Source organism: Drosophila mauritiana, chromosome 2L, assembly GCF_004382145.1.
Source record: "Drosophila mauritiana strain mau12 chromosome 2L, ASM438214v1, whole genome shotgun sequence".
Lineage (NCBI taxonomy): Eukaryota > Metazoa > Arthropoda > Insecta > Diptera > Drosophilidae > Drosophila > Drosophila mauritiana.
In genome coordinates, this window is record NC_046667.1 from 16,459,962 (window position 1) to 16,479,981 (window position 20,020).

The following is a 20,020-nucleotide window of genomic DNA, read 5'->3' on the forward strand; positions in this document are numbered from 1 at the left end:
TTTTCATATTCAATTTGCGGTATGGCCATCAAAGCCATCTTCGATTTTTCCATGATTTCATCCCGGGTGCTGAAACGTGTTCCACGGAGCGGTTTCTTGAGTCGACCGAATAGGAAAAAGTCGCAGAAGCCAAGTCAGGAGAATTCGGTGGTTGTTGAATGGTATTCGTTCCGTTTTTAGCCAAATGTTCACGGATAATGATGGCATTGTGCGACGGTGCGTTATCGTGGTGCAAGATCCACGAGTTGTTTCAAAATAGTACAAAATCGAGAACACGCACAATCGTAGATGTACTCAATACGGCGTCACTTTTACAAATGTCACACTATCAAGCTGAAAATTTTATAGAATGTCAATGAGGGTTGTGCCAACCTAAAAAAAAAAAGAGAACTAAAATCGGGTGACTGAAAGCGCCACACGGTGGTGATTCCGGGAACTTTTTGATCAAGGTATTAGACCCAGATAAACATACACCTGCCAGGCCCCTTCCGGCGGAATCCCTTCAAGGTCACCAATCAGAAGGAAAGTGGAACTTACACCTGAAATGGGAATAGGGCTAATTAATGCTATACTATTTCCCAGAATGATAATACCACACAAGTTACCATTGAAGGCCAACAAATGCCGCGGCTATTTTTGTAGCAAAAGACACATTTGTTTTGAAATCATAAAACTCAATTGGTTTATTCAATGGCTGCTTCGTTTATTCGCTACTGCCCGTTTTTCGATTTTTTTTTGGTGCCTCAATAACAAACTTTAAGTTGGACATTGACAAGACATTCGAAATTATTATTGTGTTTTGGGTTGCGTTTTTTTTTTTTTGGCCGAACAATATGCATATCAGTAAGTATGTGTGTATATTTTTTGGGTTTTTGTGTGCGACAAGCAAGGCGAAACGTATCATATTCTCATGATTCTTTCTACACCTCCATCTTCGTGCTCCCCCCAATCCCCAGCATCAGTCCTTGAATTTTCGCCGCGATTTCCGCATCGCTGCCACGCCTCCCGCCCGCCGTTTTACGTTCCGCCCACTTAGTCATTGTAGCTATAGCGCTGCTTGACACTACGGTACTTCTTCAGGGAGTACAGGGCCTCCACCTCCTTGGCCAAGTAGCGTCCTTGGGCCAGCAGGGCGACGATCTTCTTGGGATCCTGCTCGTCCTTGTGGTTCATGAAGGCATCGTGGATCTGCTTCCTGAACTTCTGCGGCCCGTTCAGGCCGGGATATTCGCGGCCCAAATACTGCAACTGCAAGTGTTTACGCAATGTCAATTGGGGATGGTCTTTTTTCGGTTTTTCTTTCTTTTGGGTGGGTGGGGGTGCACGTGCCGCCGGTAAACTGTGCGCAACTTACGTGCTTGTAGAGGCTAATGACTTTCGAGCGCAGCTGTGACATCACCAGTGGTCAGCGGAATTGGTTTGTTTGTTAAATGCAAGTTAACAACTGATTTGCAGCAGCTTTTCTCTGCTTTCAGTTTATTTTATTACGAGCGAAGTGAATCACACGGCTGTTTGAAAGGGACTAACGCGTAGCCGTGGGTTCCCCGATATCGATGGCAGCGTGAGTGCTTTTGGCGGAGGCACATACTAGTCTAGATTAGGTCGTGACTTATTCGTGACTCGTGAAGTTGGAAACTAAACAGAGATTCATATATGATATGAATAGTATATTTTGAGCGTAATTTATTGGGCACCTTTTGACAATGCATTTCGTTAGGTAGATTGAAACAATAACTATACTAATGACCATTTCAATACTGTAATCAATGTTGAATTTATTGTTTTTAATTAGTTTATCGTGATATTAAAAACCCAGACTATTACTTCAAAGCTAAGACTATGTTACTATACATTCTATGATTGTTTTAAAACTAAAATAAAAGCAAGTACATTTTGTTTTACAACGTTATCTGTTTTATTGAAATTTTGTATTATTCAAAAGACAATTTTACGCGCCATCTTCACCAGAAACCTGCGCATCTCTACCATGAGCCGTGACTATCGCACGTCACCTGGCGTTGCCAGTCAGTTAATATCTGCTTGTTGTGCATCCCTGATCGATCAGCTGTTCGCGAAGAAGAAGAAACGATGGGAGTGTTTTCGTCCGAGGCGAAATTATTTTTATTTTTTTCGCGCTTCATAGCCAGCGATTAATGAGCTAATCTAGCTTAAAACGCGACCGGGTAGTTGCAACTCTTGCTGTGATAAAAGGCAGTGCGCTGCCTCGACGAGAAGGCGAGAAAAAACGAATCGAAAATTGAGACACCCGCGACCTCCGAAACAAAGTGGGAAAAATCGAACCTGTGTGCGTGTGTGTGTGTCTGCGTTCAGTTAAAGTGTGTGTGTAGAATAGTAAATTTAATTTAAAATTAAAGAGCCCAATGTGTGCAATCCATAATCGAATGATATACATAGCCTGTGATCGGTGATAATGAGCGCGGCTATGAGCAATCGCTAATCGCGAGTGCAAAACCTGAGTAGCAGCAGCAACAACAGCAACATCAACAAACGCAGCAGGCGAATCCCAGCACACACCGCACCGCTCCGCCCCGCCCACATACACACAGAGAAAAGCGGCGATGGAGGCGTTAGAAGTGGAGGACACCAGCGATGACAGCCTGCCCATGGGATTCCCAGAAGTGGGCACCTGGAACAGCACCCACAATGTCTCCTTGAACGACATGAATCTGGATGCGCGCATGGTGAGAATACGCTTCAGAATGCGAAACTTGATACCCATGATGAGGGCATACATATGTGTATAATTTGATTAATACGACTGGCATGCCAGTGAATCAGCCGACGACTGCCTTTATCTCCACGTTTATTGGTTCAATGGTCAAAGGGAGCAGCGGAAAGCTTATCATTCAGCGGGATTTGGTTATTGACACACACATACTCCGCCTACTTGTCACTCCGCCGCCCGCCGAAGATAAGACTACTGGTTTCTAGGCTGATCTAGAGCTCTAATCGGAATATAGATTTCCCATAGCTTTCTTTTATAATCGTCTATCTTTTTAATTCAACTATATTCCATTTAAAGATAGACGACATCAAGTGTTATTTAAAAATACGGCCTAAACAAGAGCAATTTTATGAAGTATCTTAGCTCTTTTATTGGGATTAAGAACATTTATAAAGTCAAAATGAATATCCACTTGGGTCTTTAATCTAACTAAAAAGACATTTTAAGTAAGAATAGTAAGCCCTATAGGTTAATTCCATAATAAATGGTGGCAATTAGGTTTTTATTTAGCGATTAACTGACTTTACTTAATCTTATCTTATTGGCATAATTCATTGTATTAACATTACACAAGGGGTTTTGTTTTTAAATGTAGTTTACTTGTTTGTGCAATTAAAGTCCACAGCTGGTAAACATTTTCAGTTACTAACTTTTATGTGGATCAATCGTTTGAGAAGTAAGAATTAGCTTGAGTAAACTTGGGTTTATAAATCAAAATTAATCTGTCAAGTTTCGATTCCTTTAAAACACCAACCCTTCAGACATTCTTCTATTAAATCCGATTTTTTATTTGATACTCAAGGTCTAGCGTTCAATGAGGCCGGTCATAAAAGCCATTATCCACTCTATATAAAGACTACCATATTTTGGGAGTGGTATAATTTAGCATTAATTAAAAATTATCAAAAACGACGGGGCACACATGAAATCTTTCAGTCGTTCGTTCTAAAACGCAGTCATTTAACAAATCATCAAAATTTCCTATATCCTCAAAAATTTGAGGAGTAAAATCATTTTCGTGGGTTCACGCGAAGAGAATCCGAGTACTCGAGGAACCTTGCAACTGCGGCAACCTTCCAGGTCCTACCATCCATAGTCAGATATGCAGGCTTTGCGAACGGTGATTCAAGGCCTCTCGACGCGAAATGGCCAGATTATATCCCACATACGGAGATCCAGTGGGAGCAGCAGCTTTCCCGAGTTGGTTTTTTTCGACGACCTCGACGACACGGAGCCGGAGGATGAGCAGGGAGTGATGAATCATCAGTGTCCCATCCTTCACAGCCGCCACACTGATCTGTTCTACATGCCAAACTGCGTGGGTCCAGCGTATCAGGGCCTTATTTCTTCGGTGGATCAGCCTTATACCAGCAACTACTATATGGCCGATGAACAGACTTTGGTCAAGGAAAACGATACCAATTTCGACTCTTTGGTAGCACCTACCGAAATGTGTGTGGTGGCTTGCCCCAAGTTGCTGGTAACCTACATGCGTCGCCTGTTCCAGCATCCGTATGCCCGCTTTGGCAGCTCGATGAACTTCGGCATGATTGGAATGCGATACAAGGACACAGATGCTAACAAGGCCATACGCTCTTTCGTTCATTTCGCCAGCTTCAATTCGCGTGAGATCATGGATAATGGTTATTGGGCGGACTTTATTAATCCCCTGACTGGTCGCGCCTATTTCCGGGGCGCCCACTGTATCCGGAAGCAGTCCCTGGAGGCCCAGCTCCTTGGCCGTGGCTTAAACCTAACCTTTGCCAATGGCTGCACCATCATTGAGGAGGAGCAGAGTGACCACTTAACCGGTTTCATATTCACAGACACACCCTGCAAGGTCCTCGAGTCGTGGTATTCGTAGGGAATCATGAAATCACTGCACAGCTGCCCATTTAAATGTCTCTGATTGTGTACACATTAAAGTCCAGTTAAAAAACCCTGTCCACTGCCATATTCAAGAGGGATATTTTACAAAATTTTACGTAATTCTCGGACTTTCTCATTTTGGTTATAATCATGGAAAATATTCGAAATAATTGAAAATTGTACATGATTTTTTTTCTACAAAGATGGTTTCTATTCCTGAAGACAATGATATGAAAAGTGGCCCAAATTTAAAAGGATTTATAAAAATTGTTTTAATACTTTCAAAAATAAATTTTTAAACCCACAACGGCAATAAACTATTGTTTAATTATGTTATGTTATGGATATTTATATTTTTTGCTTTACTCTTAAAACCTAATGTCGATCTGAAATCTTTTTAGATATGGTTGCTTGCGTCGCTCCTGACCACGATCACCTGGGTGACGTATATCACCTTCTACAATTCTCGTGTGATTGGCATGCTGATAACGAAGATCGCCAACCGTTGGTTCATCAAGGGCGCGTACTTCAAGATCGGTTCTGTTGCTCTAAATCCGCTCGCAGGAAAGATAATGTTCAGAGACTTCGTCTACATCACGTATGATTACACAGTGCGGGCGCAGGATGGATACTTCATATTCCGCTGGTGGCGCTCCTATGTGCCCAAGGATGTCTCAGAAGGTGAGCTGGAATAAGGTAGTAATCGAAAACTTTTGATGACAATTATTTTTCATAGATCTTTCCCATTCGGACACGCGCCTATCGGTCCAGTTAAATGGCTACGAGCTGCACATATACAACAGATCGGATTTGTACGACACGTTGGAGAAGACGTTTGGTCTGGAACCATCGCTGCTTATACCGACAGATGCGGCGAGCAATGAGGAGAGAAACAAGCTGAAGGAGCACCACATGAATCTGGAGAATGCACGGCAGAGCCAGAGAATTCAGAATGTGAAGAACTCGGAGGCAATGCAGGCCACCACCTGGCGGGATTTAATACCGGTGATTAAAATTGACGTTTGCTCCGGTCGCTTTGTGTTTGGAAACCGATTAACGCCGACTACACTATCGATTTCCGTGGAGGAGGCCCATTGCACCTACAGTACAAAGCCAGCTGTCTGTAGATTGGATCACTTTATGCACTTTGTGAAGGCCAAAGTCGAAAATGCGAAAGTGCTCTTCTGTCCGAGTCCCAAGTATACTGGTTTGATTGATGAACCACCGCGATATATGGGCGAAGGCTTTGTGGTGATGATGTCCAATCAAATGGATTTGTACTTCTACATGGACGAGCCAGGCGTGGTGCCGGAACATCCTGTACAGATTGTCCTGCCCAACGGTGATGTTGTGGAGCCTTCGCCTCCGGTCTGGGGCATAAATGCCAGGTGTCTCAGAGGCACTGATTTCAGCTACGGACCGTGGGCAGATCGGCAAAGAGATCATCTGTACAGGTACTTTTACCCTTCTGATTGGAAGGAGGCAGAAGTTACACCCACACCCCAGCCAGGGGAACTTCGCAGCTATCAATCCTTCGATGTTACATTGTGCGTGCTAAATGAGGCAACTATTGACATACTCTTTTCCAAAGAAAAAGAGACGAATGCAATGCACATTACCGTGGGACCTGCTTCGTATGTAGAGATGACAATTCCCTGGGTCACTCAACCCGATGGTTACACATCGAAGATCCAGGGACAGCTCTTCCACGTGGAGGCCACCACTTCGCTGCAGTATCGCAGCCTGGCAGAGTTCGAGTCCTTGGAGTACAAGGTGCGCATACACTACCCGACCAAGTGGAACGCACCACAGGATTGGAGCATTTCTCTCTCCGGCTGCAAGACGAGTGCTTTCATCGTGTACAAACACAAGTGCTTCTTCCAGGATCTCATCGAGGATTGGGCTAACAAGGCCAGGCCGGATATACTCAGTTTTGTTCCGTATACCTGTAACTTTAGCATCCGTCTGCATGAGTTCGAAATCCTAATGCTGTGCAACGAGTACAATTGGATCGATTGCAGTAGTGCCAACCAGGAGAACAATCATTTGGCTTTCTGTGGAGACGTCTTTGAGATGAGTTTCGCCCTGCCCTTTGACGATTTCCTGCCCAAGACGGTTACTCTTAAGTTTTGGATCCACGGAGAGGGCTTGGATTTGAGCTTATACGTACCGGAAGTGTCCTCGGTGCGTCCTATTGTTTTAGCCATAGATGAGAACGCAAGACTGCTGACCAGGGAGGGCAAGCTCATCCGGCGCCCAGAGTTGTACTCGAAGAAGTGGCGCAAGATTTGCCAGCGCTCTTCCGGTTGGATCGACTGTTGGGCAGTGCCCATTCTGGCACTGTCAATTCAGTATGTTTATCATCCAGTTCCACCACTAGGACCAGATCCTCAAGCGGATATAACCACGCCGGAAAAAGAGGAGATCTTATTGAGTCCCATGAGGATACCAAAAGTTAGAAAATCACCTGTTAGTAGCTGGCAACAACCACCTGAACAGTATAGTAAATTTGATCCTGGAACGCTGGCCGCGGACCATGTTACTGTGGAACTGGAGATTGGTAGCTCCGTGCTTATGGCTTATGGAAATGTGCTGCGCAACTTTATTAGCCTGAAGGAAAACATTTTCGGCGAGGATCAGAATTTCACAGACATGGAGCAATCGAATGTAAATATGAAGGAGCCCGTCGTTGCCCAAGTAAATCCCAAGGACCAACTGCTGGCCAAAGAAAAGGAGCTGGCCAATAAATCCATTTCGGAGACTCAACCGCCCGAGGAAAAGCGCAAACCGTTCGATCCTCGTCTTTATCGTCCTCTGGAGGTTATGGTTTCTGTGATCGTACATGACATTCAAGCGCACGTAATGAAGAATTGCAATGAAGATGATCCGCCCTGTCCGGTCGTTCTAATAGAAAGATTCGGTTTCGAGATGAATAAGAAGTATCATGAAACAACTCTACAAGTGTTAGTAAGTCCGTCGTATTTACTCACATCGGATTGCGTGCAGCGGTCGCAGAGGGAGCAGCATATTAACCAGGGTCATCTTATGCTCTCCGCTGTCCAGGTTAGAGGTCATGCCATGTTCAGTAATGAGGGCTGTGCTCTGGACGAGGACACTCTGGAATATTCCTGGCTCGTGGAGGTCCAGCTGGGCAAACTCACCGGAAAGCTTACTCTACCACAGCTTGTAAACGTCGTTACAGGTCTGGAGACACTTATACTCTTGGCCATTGATCCGGAGAACTGTTTAAAGTCACCTAAGACAGTAAGAAACTGCCATCACGGAGTGCCCAGCAATTTGTGCCCCCAAACCAAGGAAGAGAAGAAGTACAAGTGTCCCTCCTCCGAGGATATAAAATACAAAATGACGCGCGTTTCGGTGGATGCCGTGGATGTATACCTGATAGAAAGTGGCACCGCTTTGCATGCCTGGATCTCTCCTATTCGTTTGGCCAATTGTAATCTTCACGGCCAGCGCGTAAAATCGGGGATCTCTGGGCTACTGCCCTCCATTCTATTGCGTTTGTTCATGCTCCACACGACGAACTCGACATTCAACACCAACACTACGGGCAGTAATCGTTCAGGCAAGCTGAGACGAGCTGATCAAGATTCCCTAAAGTCTCAGGATGCAGGAGGATCTCATTACGCTTCACATGGAAAGGCCGGAAAGCGAAGCTCTAACTCCTTCTCAAGACGAGATTCTCGAGAGGAAGCCACGCGGAAGCTTAGGGGAAGCTTCTCGGAAACACACACCAAGCGTACACCAGAAACGGAGATAACTGAAAATTGGGTGGAGGTGGGCTGCACTTCGCTGGGGCCTATTTTGTTGGAGGGAGCTTCGGCTCTACCCATTCCGGATCACGAACTGCATCTCGTGCAGCACAAGTAAGATCAGTATTTATGTCTTAGTCTATTGATTCTAATTGAGGGTTTTATTTGCAGTTTTCTGCGTGAGCACGATGCCAAATTCAAGCGACTCTGGTTCCTGTGGTCCAATAATGGAAGTGCATTGTCCTCTGGCACTGAGATCTCACGTTGTGGCTGTATCGGTGGATGTGCCTTTTTCGGAAGCAATCGAAATGGACAAAAATTCTTCAAGCCAACGGCGCAGGATGCCCACGATAACTACAATATTGCGCGATACTTGTGAGTAAAATTTCACGTTTAATAGAAAATAAGAATCAAATATATATTATATATTAAGAAAATCCATTTAATTTTTATATCTTTGCAATTTCAGCATCATCAACAATAATAAGGACTTTGGTTTCGGCGAAAGCATTCTCCACCAGGGTCAACTTGTCTTCCACACCCCGCCCTACAGTCTTCATTGTGTCTCGCTGTACGATACAGCGGATTTTAATGGCAAAGGCCGCCTGTACAGACCAGCTGGAGATTTGCGAAACGGAAGTCTGAAGAAGACGGATCTTTGTTCTCTGCCCGATGGCACTAAGTTTAAGATCGGTGCAAGTGGAACAACTGGAGTTGAGAAACCTGAGCCCAACTGCCGAAATAAGTCTCGAGAGAGCATTGGATCCCCGAATACGTTGGAAAGGAGGACCAAGCGCTATCCATGTACGAGACAAACTTCCGTGGAGGTACCCTACGCCCGCCTGCTCGATAGTCCCTCCAAAAAGCTACAGCTGCAGCACGAGGCGTGCGCCGGAGACGCAGGAAGTAGCCATCGACGCGGTTCCGATTCCAATAGGCTGCGGGTTTCACCACCTAAGACTAGCATTTCCGACTCCAGACTGACGGGCGATGTCCTCGATGATGAAACAGAGGTGCGGCACAATGTTGCAATTTTCAATTTTAATATTAATCTTAATATATTTTCCATTGGAGATACCGGATGAAATGTCGCACTCGGCACCTCATTCACATCCGTTGGAATTCGAGATCGCCGATATTGCGCTTCACGTCCAGGGACTAGGTGGAGATCAGCTGCCCCGCGAAGTGCAACGCACTATATCGCTGACGTCGGAGAATCCCTCAGAGATGTTCTTCTCAGCCGAAGAAGATATATCCAATGTGCTGTCGCAGCGGGGATCCATGAAGCAGCGAAACAGTGTAAACAGTGGATCCGTGGTGCTGTCCGGAAAGAAGCGATTCTCGTCGGATCTAAGGTGCCTATATACAAGTTATATACCCCATCATATTCTGACTAACAATATATCTTCATACCTAGCATTGGAGCCCAAAACGATAATGGAAGTCACACACTACCCACATATCGCAGCGATCTAGAGATCCACGCCCCCGACGGCAACAAAACACTTCCAAAACGACCGCAGAGCACCACAGAACTGGTAAAGCTAAAAAATCAAATACTCAAACAACTCGATTACGTATTTTATAATGTTAGGCCGATTTACTCAGTGAATTATCTACACCAAGCGCGTTTAGCTTTGCTGCTTTGAGGCCAATTTTGTATTAAACTCAGTTTATCACTAAATTCCATATCACCCATGTAATAATCAAGGCGGCAATATTAACCCAAATTCGAAATATTATTCGATTCGAGTCTGTTTCAGTGCATGCTTCGCTCTTTAAACATAAGTCTATCTACATACATTTACTTTTAATAACTCTTAAGCAACAATTTCTCAATATCGGTCTACACTTTAAAGCATAAATTGAGAAACTGTTGCTGATTTTGTTAAACTGTAAGCCACACCTAAAATCTATTCCTTTCCTCAACTCGACTCATCTCTAAAATCCGAAATCAATTAATGAACTAACCAAATCGATATAAAAACCAAAACCTAAATCAAAAATCACCCAGAACGAAGACGCGAGACGCATTCACGGTCTTGCCACACCAATAAGAAAAATAACAAATATCTCATCTCGACCTGAGTACCGACATTTTGTTCATGATGTGAGTAGTTCTTAGTACCAACAACAAGCAACCAACCAACCTCTTCTAACTAACAAGTAGCCTAACTAAATCGAAATTCGATTGCTAGTCTGTTCTGAACAACCTGAATGTATCTGTAGACCTCCTTTCTTACCTTATAAGTTTCCAAAAATGATCTAACAAATTCTCGATGATCAACAAATGCATGTAAAGTATGTTGTGTATTAGTGCATGTGGAGTCTATTGCTCCCGATCCTATATTTAATTCATATCATAAGCTTTGAGGCTGTAGGGTGTGGGCTATTACCGGTATCAATCAACAAAAAATTCCATTTCGATATGCCTTTGGTTTGAAATTAGTATTGTTTGTCAGCTATCTTTTAATTTTGAAAACTTTACAAATTACTAATTTAATGTCAATTCGATTAACTGAAAATTATTGCAATTTGATTTTAGATCTTTTTATTTATAACGCAAAAACAGACCTAAATCTTTGCTGCACTTCAACAAAAAGTTTATCACAGTTTTCTGCTTGTGTCCCTTAAACTGGCTATTTTAGTTGTAGAAGCTGAAAACAACTCAATTTCATGTTCCACTCAGAATATATCTAATACAGTTTTATGGTATTCCTTCTGCAGGCTGATTCTCGTGGCTCATCATCTGGCACCCCATCACTGTCTTCCAACTCTTTCATATCGGCCATGTCTTCACAAGAGGATGTGGCGTTGGTCAATCTGCACCAGCAGGTCAACCGGCCAATTATCGACTCACCTTTGCTGATGGCCAGCTACCTGAATCATTTGTCGCAGGTGAAGTGCTTTAACTGGAATGGATGTTCCTTTCCCTTGGGTCCAGATGTCTTCTCTACTCCACTCTTTTCGGAGAACGAAGACGGTGGATTGACCTATATTGGCAGCAAGATGCTGCCTCACTTTGATCTCTACTCCTGTTGGCGGGAGATTAAAGTGGTTCCTCGATACGAAAACGCCACTGGGAGCAACAGCTCGGCCACATTTTTGGGCGGACCCAAGTCTCATCCCTGGGACCCCAGTGTGCTCTTGAAAGAGGAGGAATCGGACAAGACCACGAACGGATTTGATGATGGCGAGTTCATGAGTCTGCAGGCTGAGGGAGGAGCGGTCTGTACTTCGGTGGTGGCCAGGCTAAAAGGTCAACTGAATGTCTTCCTTACACCGCTTCTACTGGAGGGATTACAAAGGTAAGTAGGAATGACGATACGATAATTTCATTTCAATTTAATTACCATACAATTTAAACAAGAGAAATTTGCTGGCAATTCCAAATCGTATAATGTTATTAATCAAAACCAGAAATAGGAACAACAAAGTCGCAGCTCTCGTATTTCTGGATTATCATTTTATGGGTTCATATAAAATATATATATAAAGGCATTTATCAAGTATAGCGTTAAATATACATATATAACTCAACTTCGCTTGATGCGCAAATGGGCGAGATTGGACTGCCTCAATGCCGCATGGGCGTTGATCCGGCCACCCTGATCCCGCGGAAAAGAGTCCATCAGCATCTTTATATACGTTTCTTTGGAGTTCTAATTGCATACAAATGTATATTCTATAATGAGGTGTGTGGTTGCCCACTCACCTCGGGGGAGTCATTAGTGTTCTTATTCTCGCGCTTTTTCCTCCTGTACTCGGAATCCAAATGGAACTCCTCCATTGTTCTGGGCTCCTCCTCCGTGAGTTTGTCCATGTTTAACGCCTCGCTTTCCCTTCGATCCTCGAGCAATCGACGTTCGCCACGTTCATTTTCACTTTGTATGTAGTCGTCTTGCATTTGAATCAAATAACGAGGTGGATCCCGAGCATTATTGGCAATAAAACTTGAACATAAATTAGATAAGTGATGGTAACGAAACAACAAAATCGTAGTTATCTTACCTTTCGCTATCGAAAAAATGTTCCTGCTTAGGCAGATTAGAGTTCAGTGGCATCGGCTCATCTTTTATACTCGCCTGTTTATTATCATCTTCATTGTGCATCTGCTCCACAAATTGCTTCTCTGTTTGTTCTCTCTTACGATGTGACGTCCTGGAGGACTGATGTCGATCGTAAAGATCAAGTGGATCTGCTTCATTCGCTATCGGTTCGTTTTCAGCTCTGTCGACTCCCTCTACATTAGGTGCCTTCTGATTCCGATTGAACTGCTGTTCACCTTGATGGAAACTAGCTGATTGTCCAGCATCGAAGTTTGCCAGATGTTCTTTCTCCCAGTTGTTCAAATGATCTTTTTGAAAGTTGTTCTGATATTCTGAATCGAAATTAGCCTGATGCTCCTGCTCGAAATTACCCAGATTGGTCAAATCTAAGTTTGGCTGATATTCCTTGTTTAGATTAAGCTCATCTTCTTGATCCAAAGTGGACTGGCTTCTTAGCTCTAAGTCAGTAGATTGTTCTCGCTTAATCTTAGCATTATAGTTCTGATCCAAGTTGGCCTGATCTTCTTCTTTCAATTGGCCTGAAGGTTCGTGCTTCAAGTTCTCGGGGTATTCCAAAGGATTTTGACGTCTATACTCGTTTTTTTGATGTTTGTGCTCTGTATTAATCTTGCTATCCCTTCCTAAGTCAAAAGGCTGACCTTGCTTCACAATGGCTTGATTTTCTAGCCCTAAGTTGTTGTCAAACTCGGAGTTTGATAGCTCTATTTGTGCATCATTCAATAGTTCACCTTGATCATTGAATGCTGATGTGAGCTCATCACCCAGCTGCGCATTTCCAGTCAACTCCTGTCCTGGAATATATTCTTCATCCAGAAGTGTGTCTCTACTTTCCTTACCTCTAGATCGCCTACTGGCCTGGCACAGAAAGTCATCTGCCTCGCATTCGAAGTCATCTTTAGGTTTCTTGCACTTTCTGTTCTTTGGCTTCGGAGATTTGGTAGTTTCGCTTAAAAGATCGTCGTCCACAAAGCCACCAGATTTTGGCTTGCAATTGTCGTAAGCGCTTTTAGTTGAGTACATTCGAGTGGTTTTCGGCGCGCAAGTGCTTTTCTTTGAGCAACGCTTGGTGGTTGGGCAAGTGGGTCTCTTGGTGCACGAATTAGGCTTTGTTTCATCGGAATCGTCCTCATCCCGGCAGTTATCATCGAGACCTACATCCATAGACTGAAAGTCCTGCTTGCGAATATTGGCCATCGCTTGTCCACCATGGGCTGTTAGGCTCGCTTTCTTTGAAAAGTTTCAGCCGGTGACAATGAAAGATCATCTACAGTGATTACTTACCGTCATCATCGACATCTTCATCTCGACCAAGGCGCTCATCAAGTAGCTTGTTCAAGGAGTTAAGATCATCTAGGGTTAGATCCTTGAGGCTCTCCTGTACCTCCGCATCGGTAAGACCATTTGTCAGGTCGGGATAGTCAGCAGGATCGGTCAAGCGAGCATTCAGGACACCTAGATCCTTGGAATTGGCCTGGGATTCCTAGAGGACCGATTGTAGAATCCCTCAAAAAAAGTCATTTAACAATTAACTTACCACAGGAAATGCATTTAGCACTAATGGGTTGACACTGCAAATAAAGCAGATCCCAAGCAGTAACATTTTATTTTCGATGTGGTCTTTGACTGAGAATTATTTCAAAGCCTTGTTGGCAGCTGCTTTTGTTTTGTTTTGCACTCTATTTAATTATTTAATTCTAATACATAATACACATTGTTTAAAATTTCGCATTTTATTTTTAAGTTGTTCTCTGAGTAATCTTTCAACGATTACTTGGTCAACATAATCAATCCAGTGTCCGCTACGGAAACTAATCCAGTTGTTAACTTCGTAACAAAAAGTCAAACGAATCTCATCGAATTAAATTGCAACTTATTCCAAATCTTATGCTTATGCTCTAATATACCTAAATGTATATTAACTATTTTGCTTGGGCGCTATTTTCTTGGCAAGAGCCGTTTGTAGGTCATTGCTTTTCTTTTTAGGCTTCTTGGCCTTCTTGATGCCGTCGACTTTAACGCCCCGGTACTCTGACTTCTTCTTTTGACCAGTAGGTGCTCCTTCTTTTTTCACATTACCGTTCTCTTTGCCCTTCTTCTTGTCTAGCCTTTTTTTTGCGCCAGCCGAATTCTGGTTCTTAGCTTTGGTCTTTGAGGACGTTTTAGAAGCAGTGGAGGCGGCAGCAGCATCGCGCACTTGCTTGGCGCCCAGTTTCTTGACTTGATAGCGCTCCACGTTGATTGGCCTATCATCCAGAAGTGTCTGATTCAGTTCAAGAGCTAGTCCCACAGCATCGGGCTTCTGGAAACAGACGTATGCTACTCCTTTGCAGCCCTTGTCGCCATCCTGCAGGCAACGTATGTAGTCTATTTCGCCACAACTGGAGAAGATCTCTCGCAGCTGCTCCTCGGTGGCCGCTGGAATGAGTAGCACTTAATGTTAGCACTTAGTTAAAACTACTGACTTCTTTACTTACAGTACTTTAGGCTGCCAACGAAAATGGTTCGCTTGGCATCCTTGTCACTGGGCTGCTGATCCTTTCCCTGGCCGAACTTCTCCGCCATAGACGCGGGAGTCACCCGCAGGTGATTTTCCTTAAACTCTGTGCCATTAAGAGCCAGCGCTTGCTGGGCAATCTCGGGATTCTGGAGCACCACGTAGGCGTTCAGGGAGCCGGCTACCTTGCGCTGTTTGTGCTTGAAAAGCTGCTTGCCCCCGGCGGTGCGCAGCCGGATGGATTGAACCAATCCATAGGGCTGGAACAATTTCACCAGCTGGACACGTTTGGTGTTGATGGGCAGATTACCTACGAAAACGGTGGACGCCTCTTCTTCAGGATTCCGGATCCGCTTAACTCCTTCTGTGCGATGAATTGATGAATGTCGGAATTGATTAATCTATGGGAATATGGTTTTTTGTTAACCTCACCTTCATCCTTGTTATTGGCATTGGCTTTGGCTTTCTTAGACACTTTTCCTTTTGGTTTTTCCTTTGGAGCAGTCGTCGTTGGTTCCTTCTCCACTTTTTCCTTTTTGATGGCCTTACCTTCAACCTTAACCGACGCTTCTGGTTCCGTCTTAACCTCCTTGGGCGTCAGTTTGTTTTGTTGCTTCTTCAGCTTCTGTGCCTGCTTCTTAGCCTTCTTCTTTTCGATCTTGGCCAGGTCTTTGGCGGACAATTTTTTGGGACTTTCCTGGACAGCGGCCTTTACTTCATCTTTTGGAACTTTAACCGCCTTTTTTTTGGGCTTCGCCTTTGATTTCTTGGTCACTTTACCATCCTCCACGACGCTGGGCTCTTTTTTAATCGGCTTTAATTCAGCCTTTTCTGATTCTTTGGCTTTTGGTGTTTTCATTTTTGCACAAAGAAGTAGTTTATCAATAATATGTTCTTTTCTACACGTGTGGTGGCCCAAAAGTGTGACCGCCCTTGACCGTTAAAAATACCATGCATTCGAAATAAAAATACTAAAATGTTCAAAATAAAATATATACCGAATATACCATTATCATTTTTTAAATCACAAATTTTTGATAAAAAGTAATGCAAATTATAATGAAATTTACAAATTTTTAAATTAATATATTAAAAAACCTATTTTGGGATATTTTTGTTGTTTTGCAAAAAAAAATATTTAATAATGTTATAAAAAATGAGATAAACTAAAATTATTTAATTATAATTATAAGTTATTTCGCTTTATTTAAACTTTATTGCTCTTTCAGAATGGTGGAGGCCGCCGTCCCGACAATTCAATCAATGCACCTGCTCTCGGTGGTGAACTTCATCCACACATCCTGCATCGCCAAGGTGAACAACGACAATATCCTGAAGCGGGATCAGAGCTTAAGCTACTGGTCGCAGGTTCACTCGAACTCCAAGCGATCCACGACGGAGAGGCATCTGCAGGGACCCGGGGACTCGTTCCTTAGCGATGTCTATGAGGAGAGTATTTCCACCAAAACTCAGGGACTGATTGTCCTTCCCAAGGTCAGCATTACTATGCTGCAGTCCTCCATTGTGGAGGAGATTATCTCAGTGGCAGCCTTGGATAATGTACAAGTGAGTAAATTAGCCAACAAAGCTTTGATGATGAAATTATCATCATCTTTGCTATCTTCTTTACAGGATCTAAGCTGCGTGTCGCTCCTCACCTTCTACATGGAGGGTATCTCCACGAAGTTCCATCTGGGCAAGACGACGCGTGCCTCCATGCACAACGTGTACATCCAGCAAACGGTCCAGTCGGGCAGCAGTAACAAAAAGGGTGGCATCATGAAGGGCACACGTGCTCTCTTGGCACATCTTTCCTCGCAGACGCGGCCGGACAATGTGCAAGGAGAGCCCATTCTTATCGAGACATCGGAGAAGCAGTTGGAGGAGCTGGTCATAACGCTGGATATTGGGAGAGCGCATGCGCAACTGCGACGCCTGAAGACAGAGGGACAGTCTTGCACCCAGGACTCGCCCATCATTGTCACTGCCATTCCAGAACACAAGAGCAAAGTGCTGTTTGAATGCCTGAAAATGCCGGAGAGCACGGGCATCGAAAGCATTGGCTACATTATGTTCGAGTGTGGTTTGGAGGGCGTGGGTGTGAAGATAGTCAAGCGATCGCACTTTGAGAAGTCCGAGAACAGCAAGGAGGAGTTGGCCGAAATGGCGGGAGCTGGTGCAGGCGGCGGAGCCTCCGCAGGTGGTTTCAATCTCAATGATTTGGTGGGCCAGGGAGACGGAGCCGCGGGTTCTGGCGATGGAGGAGCCACATCAAAGGCTGAAGCTGCATGGAGGTTGATAACAAAGAAACCGCCTACACCCAAAACTCCGAAGGAGAAGTTTCAACCTGCTTCAGACAGCAACATTTCGGCAGAAACCTCTGGTGCTGAAAAGGGTAAATCCACACCCAAACCTCCAGATGAAGATGTGGAAAAGGGAACCAGCACAGCGAATGCTCAGCCAGGAGCCCAGAAACCAACTGCAGGCGCAGGAACCAACACCAAGGATAACTACGACAAGGTTTTGTCGAATGTCAAGGAGACGGATAAGACTTCCTCGTGCGTGATTGAACTTAAAGCGGTTTGGTTCAACTTTGCCGCTCCACCTTGCGTGCCTATTACCCGAAAGATTGATCTGACGCGACTGGACTGGAATCTTTTGAGCACGGCCTCCCCGGCTATCACCGCATGGATGAACCCTAGTAATCGATTGGCCATGAAAATCGTATCCTTGATGAAGGCTCTGCACACGAGACAAACGGCAGTGGCTGCTTGTCTTATGGCGGAGGCCATGGATAACGAGAAGATTCAGAGAAATCCCAAGATCAAGAAGGTAACAAAAGAGGTATAATGGTTTTTATACAGCAGTTCACCCTTTATAGACCTAACCACTTTTTATATCTTTCGCATTAATTTATTATATTTAAAATGATTTGCAGAGTCGGTACGCCAATAACTACACGTTGCTGTCGAAGACGCTGCAGGAGGATCCCAGTTGCCAGTTGTGCTACATCATGCAGAAGTTGGTTCTGGATGAGGGCGTTCAGAGGATAGAGACGATATTTAAGCAACACGATGTTCCACATCTGAACACCCTGAGACAGGTTAGTAGTTCCGCTAAGTATTATCCTTTAGAATTCGGTTAATTTCCATTTTTTATAGGGCATCATTGTGCTGAGCCGGCAGTGGAAAAATACGCTTTACAATCCAATTCTGTTTGAGCATCAGTACAAGAACAAGCTGGCGCGACCCATCAACGTGACCTTTTCGTTCCCACAGAACGAGGAGGATGCGGAGAACGATGAGTGCGAAGGTGATGTTGAAATGGGCGCCTTTGCGGGCGTCGGCGAGAATCCGGAAGAGAGTGAGAATGCATTATTACTTGGGCAAACACAGCATCATCGAACTCACATTGGTATTTTTTTGATTAACGCTCTCCTCCCGCCGTCTGTGGCGGGTGGTTATCTCCTTTTAACATAGATTTATGTATAGTTATAGACTCTCTCTATATTTCCCCCTCCTGCTTGATGCACTTTTTGATCGTTTGTTAACCAAATTTAATGATTGTGTCCGTTTGAGTGCAAGAGTGTGTTGCTTAGATCTGCTATCAACTACCTTCCGTTTCCTTTTGTATCTGTAAATACTTTTGCCACACAAATGTTATTCACCGCTTTGAGTGTTCACCATTTCATAATGTTTGATGCTTTGCGTTTGCATTTTACTACAGAACAATACAACTCTTCTATTCTTTCTGGCTATCACTATATCTATATCTATGAATCTAAATTTAATCCTAAGTATGTTGTACACTAAACGATAAATATGTAAAGCATATCTTACTACTACTTTCTACCTTCTTCCTATCTCTTATTCTCTTAAGCTTTTTACTATTATATATTATATTTTGTTTCGTTAAGTGTACAACTTATCCAGAAGAGTGCTTTCTTGAAGAGTGCTTGTCCAATATACGAAACCGGTATTCCTCTATTAACGTTTTTTTCCTACAGGTGCTCCTTATGGTCATGAGGGTGCCAACCATGGAAACGCTTCCCAGCGATCTACTTCCACTTCGCCAAATATACACCAACCTCGGCGCGGGTATGTTGAAAATGTTTGCCTCCTTATTTCCATCAAATACATCTCGTTAATGTCATGCTTGTGGTCTGTTCTTCTCTCCAAACAACATCCGTGTGCATCAGCTTAAATAAAGTCCACAGCAAAGCCTCGAACTATTCACATGGCAATTCGTCTCGTTCCAGTATTCAGATGCTGCCCATTATCTCTGGGCTGGTTGAAAAGCAGGTTCCGGAATTCGGTAAGTACATTTTATAATACTAATCATAAATAACAATCAGTGATTTTATTTTATGTTCTCTTCAGAATACGGTGCCTTGCAAGAGGGTTCCTTGAGCTCTACAAACTCGGTAAACAAGTTCTGGCTAGTAGCCGAGAACCACAAGGAGGATTTGTACTTCTGGATGGCCAAACAGCAGGACAACAAAAAGAAGCACTTCACCGAAAAGGAACACGCACGGCCAGCTCCTCCGAAAATGACTGAACATGCAGGACAAACGCGCAGCGGCATAATGCAGGATTCCATTAAGCTGCTCGATGCCCATCTGATCTTTGAACCACTTCTCACCTGCTTGGGAGTGATGCCACAACAAATGATCAACAAGTTCTCCAACGCCGACATTTCTTCGCTGGAAAACTTTGGCACAAATCTCTCCTTGATCGGCACTTTTGATTCTATTCGGGTGGACATTGTGGTCAGCGAGGCGGGTGACAAAAAGAACTCTGCCCAAAAGCCAGCCAAACTGAACAAGAAATCAAACGGGGGCAGGGCCTCCATAATGATGGACACCCCCTTGTTCTTATGCGAGCGAGTGGGTGTAGAGTTGGAAGTCTTAAAAATGTCCGATGGCATGGTGGATCAGGCGCGCCAGAATGTCATCTATATGTCGCGTCGCCAGCTAAAGAAGCACACCAGTACTGTGATCAATTTCAGTCTAAATGTGAGATTCATCTCGCAGCAGGTGTGTGGAATATCTATACTTCAAAATGCACAT

General features: G+C 44.0%; 5 protein-coding genes across 14 annotated transcripts in view; 2 read left to right on the forward strand and 3 right to left on the reverse strand.

The window, feature by feature from the left end:
• Positions 1 to 678: 678 nt before the first annotated feature.
• LOC117143950 (electron transfer flavoprotein regulatory factor 1) lies at positions 679 to 1,534 on the reverse strand. The gene is made up of 2 exons (XM_033308888.1): positions 1,355 to 1,534; positions 679 to 1,248 (listed from the first exon to the last, which is right to left on the reverse strand). Exons 1-2 carry the CDS (start codon positions 1,394 to 1,396, stop codon positions 1,033 to 1,035), a joined length of 258 nt encoding a protein of 85 aa, XP_033164779.1. The 5' UTR covers positions 1,397 to 1,534; the 3' UTR covers positions 679 to 1,032.
• Positions 1,535 to 2,076: 542 nt separating this feature from the next.
• The window catches only part of LOC117136816 (transmembrane protein KIAA1109 homolog), a 28,583-nt gene continuing 10,639 nt past the window's right edge, over positions 2,077 to 20,020 (forward strand). Inside the window, exons 1-16 of one of the 8 annotated variants that reach the window (XM_033297889.1) lie at positions 2,077 to 2,702; positions 5,017 to 5,296; positions 5,352 to 8,502; positions 8,560 to 8,763; positions 8,858 to 9,401; positions 9,463 to 9,743; positions 9,806 to 9,926; positions 10,403 to 10,498; positions 11,116 to 11,696; positions 16,182 to 16,518; positions 16,585 to 17,796; positions 17,891 to 18,055; positions 18,114 to 18,366; positions 18,959 to 19,049; positions 19,151 to 19,266; positions 19,332 to 19,987. In XM_033297889.1, the coding sequence (XP_033153780.1) occupies positions 2,580 to 2,702; positions 5,017 to 5,296; positions 5,352 to 8,502; positions 8,560 to 8,763; positions 8,858 to 9,401; positions 9,463 to 9,743; positions 9,806 to 9,926; positions 10,403 to 10,498; positions 11,116 to 11,696; positions 16,182 to 16,518; positions 16,585 to 17,796; positions 17,891 to 18,055; positions 18,114 to 18,366; positions 18,959 to 19,049; positions 19,151 to 19,266; positions 19,332 to 19,987 (8,211 nt within the window). In that variant the 5' untranslated portion in view covers positions 2,077 to 2,579. The remainder of the gene's footprint in view (positions 2,703 to 5,016; positions 5,297 to 5,351; positions 8,503 to 8,559; positions 8,764 to 8,857; positions 9,402 to 9,462; positions 9,744 to 9,805; positions 9,927 to 10,402; positions 10,499 to 11,115; positions 11,697 to 16,181; positions 16,519 to 16,584; positions 17,797 to 17,890; positions 18,056 to 18,113; positions 18,367 to 18,958; positions 19,050 to 19,150; positions 19,267 to 19,331; positions 19,988 to 20,020) is intronic. The other 7 variants (XM_033297914.1, XM_033297906.1, XM_033297898.1 and 4 more) reach the window with 7 other exon arrangements.
• On the forward strand, positions 3,460 to 4,889 carry LOC117136897. The gene has a single exon (XM_033298014.1). The coding sequence runs from the start codon at positions 3,849 to 3,851 to the stop codon at positions 4,608 to 4,610; it is 762 nt and encodes a 253-aa protein (XP_033153905.1). The 5' UTR covers positions 3,460 to 3,848; the 3' UTR covers positions 4,611 to 4,889.
• LOC117136857 (titin homolog) lies at positions 11,779 to 14,124 on the reverse strand. 3 transcript variants are annotated; one of them, XM_033297968.1, is made up of 5 exons: positions 13,993 to 14,124; positions 13,740 to 13,929; positions 12,400 to 13,681; positions 12,104 to 12,341; positions 11,779 to 12,050 (listed from the first exon to the last, which is right to left on the reverse strand). In XM_033297968.1, exons 1-5 carry the CDS (start codon positions 14,056 to 14,058, stop codon positions 11,925 to 11,927), a joined length of 1,902 nt encoding a protein of 633 aa, XP_033153859.1. In that variant the 5' UTR covers positions 14,059 to 14,124; the 3' UTR covers positions 11,779 to 11,924. The 3 variants fall into 3 exon arrangements, with proteins under 3 accessions (XP_033153859.1, XP_033153851.1, XP_033153867.1); XM_033297960.1 differs by having other exon boundaries at positions 11,781 to 12,050; positions 13,740 to 13,938; XM_033297976.1 differs by having other exon boundaries at positions 11,949 to 12,040; positions 13,740 to 13,938.
• On the reverse strand, positions 14,173 to 15,878 carry LOC117136887 (RNA-binding protein 34). The gene is made up of 3 exons (XM_033298003.1): positions 15,385 to 15,878; positions 14,933 to 15,316; positions 14,173 to 14,873 (listed from the first exon to the last, which is right to left on the reverse strand). The coding sequence occupies exons 1-3, from the start codon at positions 15,809 to 15,811 to the stop codon at positions 14,374 to 14,376; spliced, it is 1,311 nt and encodes a 436-aa protein (XP_033153894.1). The 5' UTR covers positions 15,812 to 15,878; the 3' UTR covers positions 14,173 to 14,373.

What these genes read in the sequence shown, in the direction of transcription:
- LOC117143950 (XM_033308888.1), bottom strand. Translation starts at nt 1,396, where the DNA reads ATGTCACAGCTGCGCTCGAAAGTCATTAGCCTCTACAAGCAC. An exon ending in TCATTAGCCTCTACAAGCAC is followed by an intron (nt 1,249 to 1,354) that starts GTAAGTTGCGCA and finishes AAACACTTGCAG; the next exon opens with TTGCAGTATTTGGGCCGCGA.
- LOC117136887 (XM_033298003.1), bottom strand. Translation starts at nt 15,811, where the DNA reads ATGAAAACACCAAAAGCCAAAGAATCAGAAAAGGCTGAATTAAAGCCG. An exon ending in TGCCAATAACAAGGATGAAG is followed by an intron (nt 15,317 to 15,384) that starts GTGAGGTTAACA and finishes TTCATCGCACAG; the next exon opens with AAGGAGTTAAGCGGATCCGG. An exon ending in CGTTGGCAGCCTAAAGTACT is followed by an intron (nt 14,874 to 14,932) that starts GTAAGTAAAGAA and finishes TACTCATTCCAG; the next exon opens with CGGCCACCGAGGAGCAGCTG.
- LOC117136857 (XM_033297960.1), bottom strand. Translation starts at nt 14,058, where the DNA reads ATGTTACTGCTTGGGATCTGCTTTATTTGCAGTGTCAACCCATTAGTG. An exon ending in TGCTAAATGCATTTCCTGTG is followed by an intron (nt 13,939 to 13,992) that starts GTAAGTTAATTG and finishes TCGGTCCTCTAG; the next exon opens with GAATCCCAGGCCAATTCCAA. An exon ending in ACACTAATGACTCCCCCGAG is followed by an intron (nt 12,051 to 12,103) that starts GTGAGTGGGCAA and finishes GTATGCAATTAG; the next exon opens with AACTCCAAAGAAACGTATAT.
- LOC117136897 (XM_033298014.1), top strand. Translation starts at nt 3,849, where the DNA reads ATGCAGGCTTTGCGAACGGTGATTCAAGGCCTCTCGACGCGAAATGGC.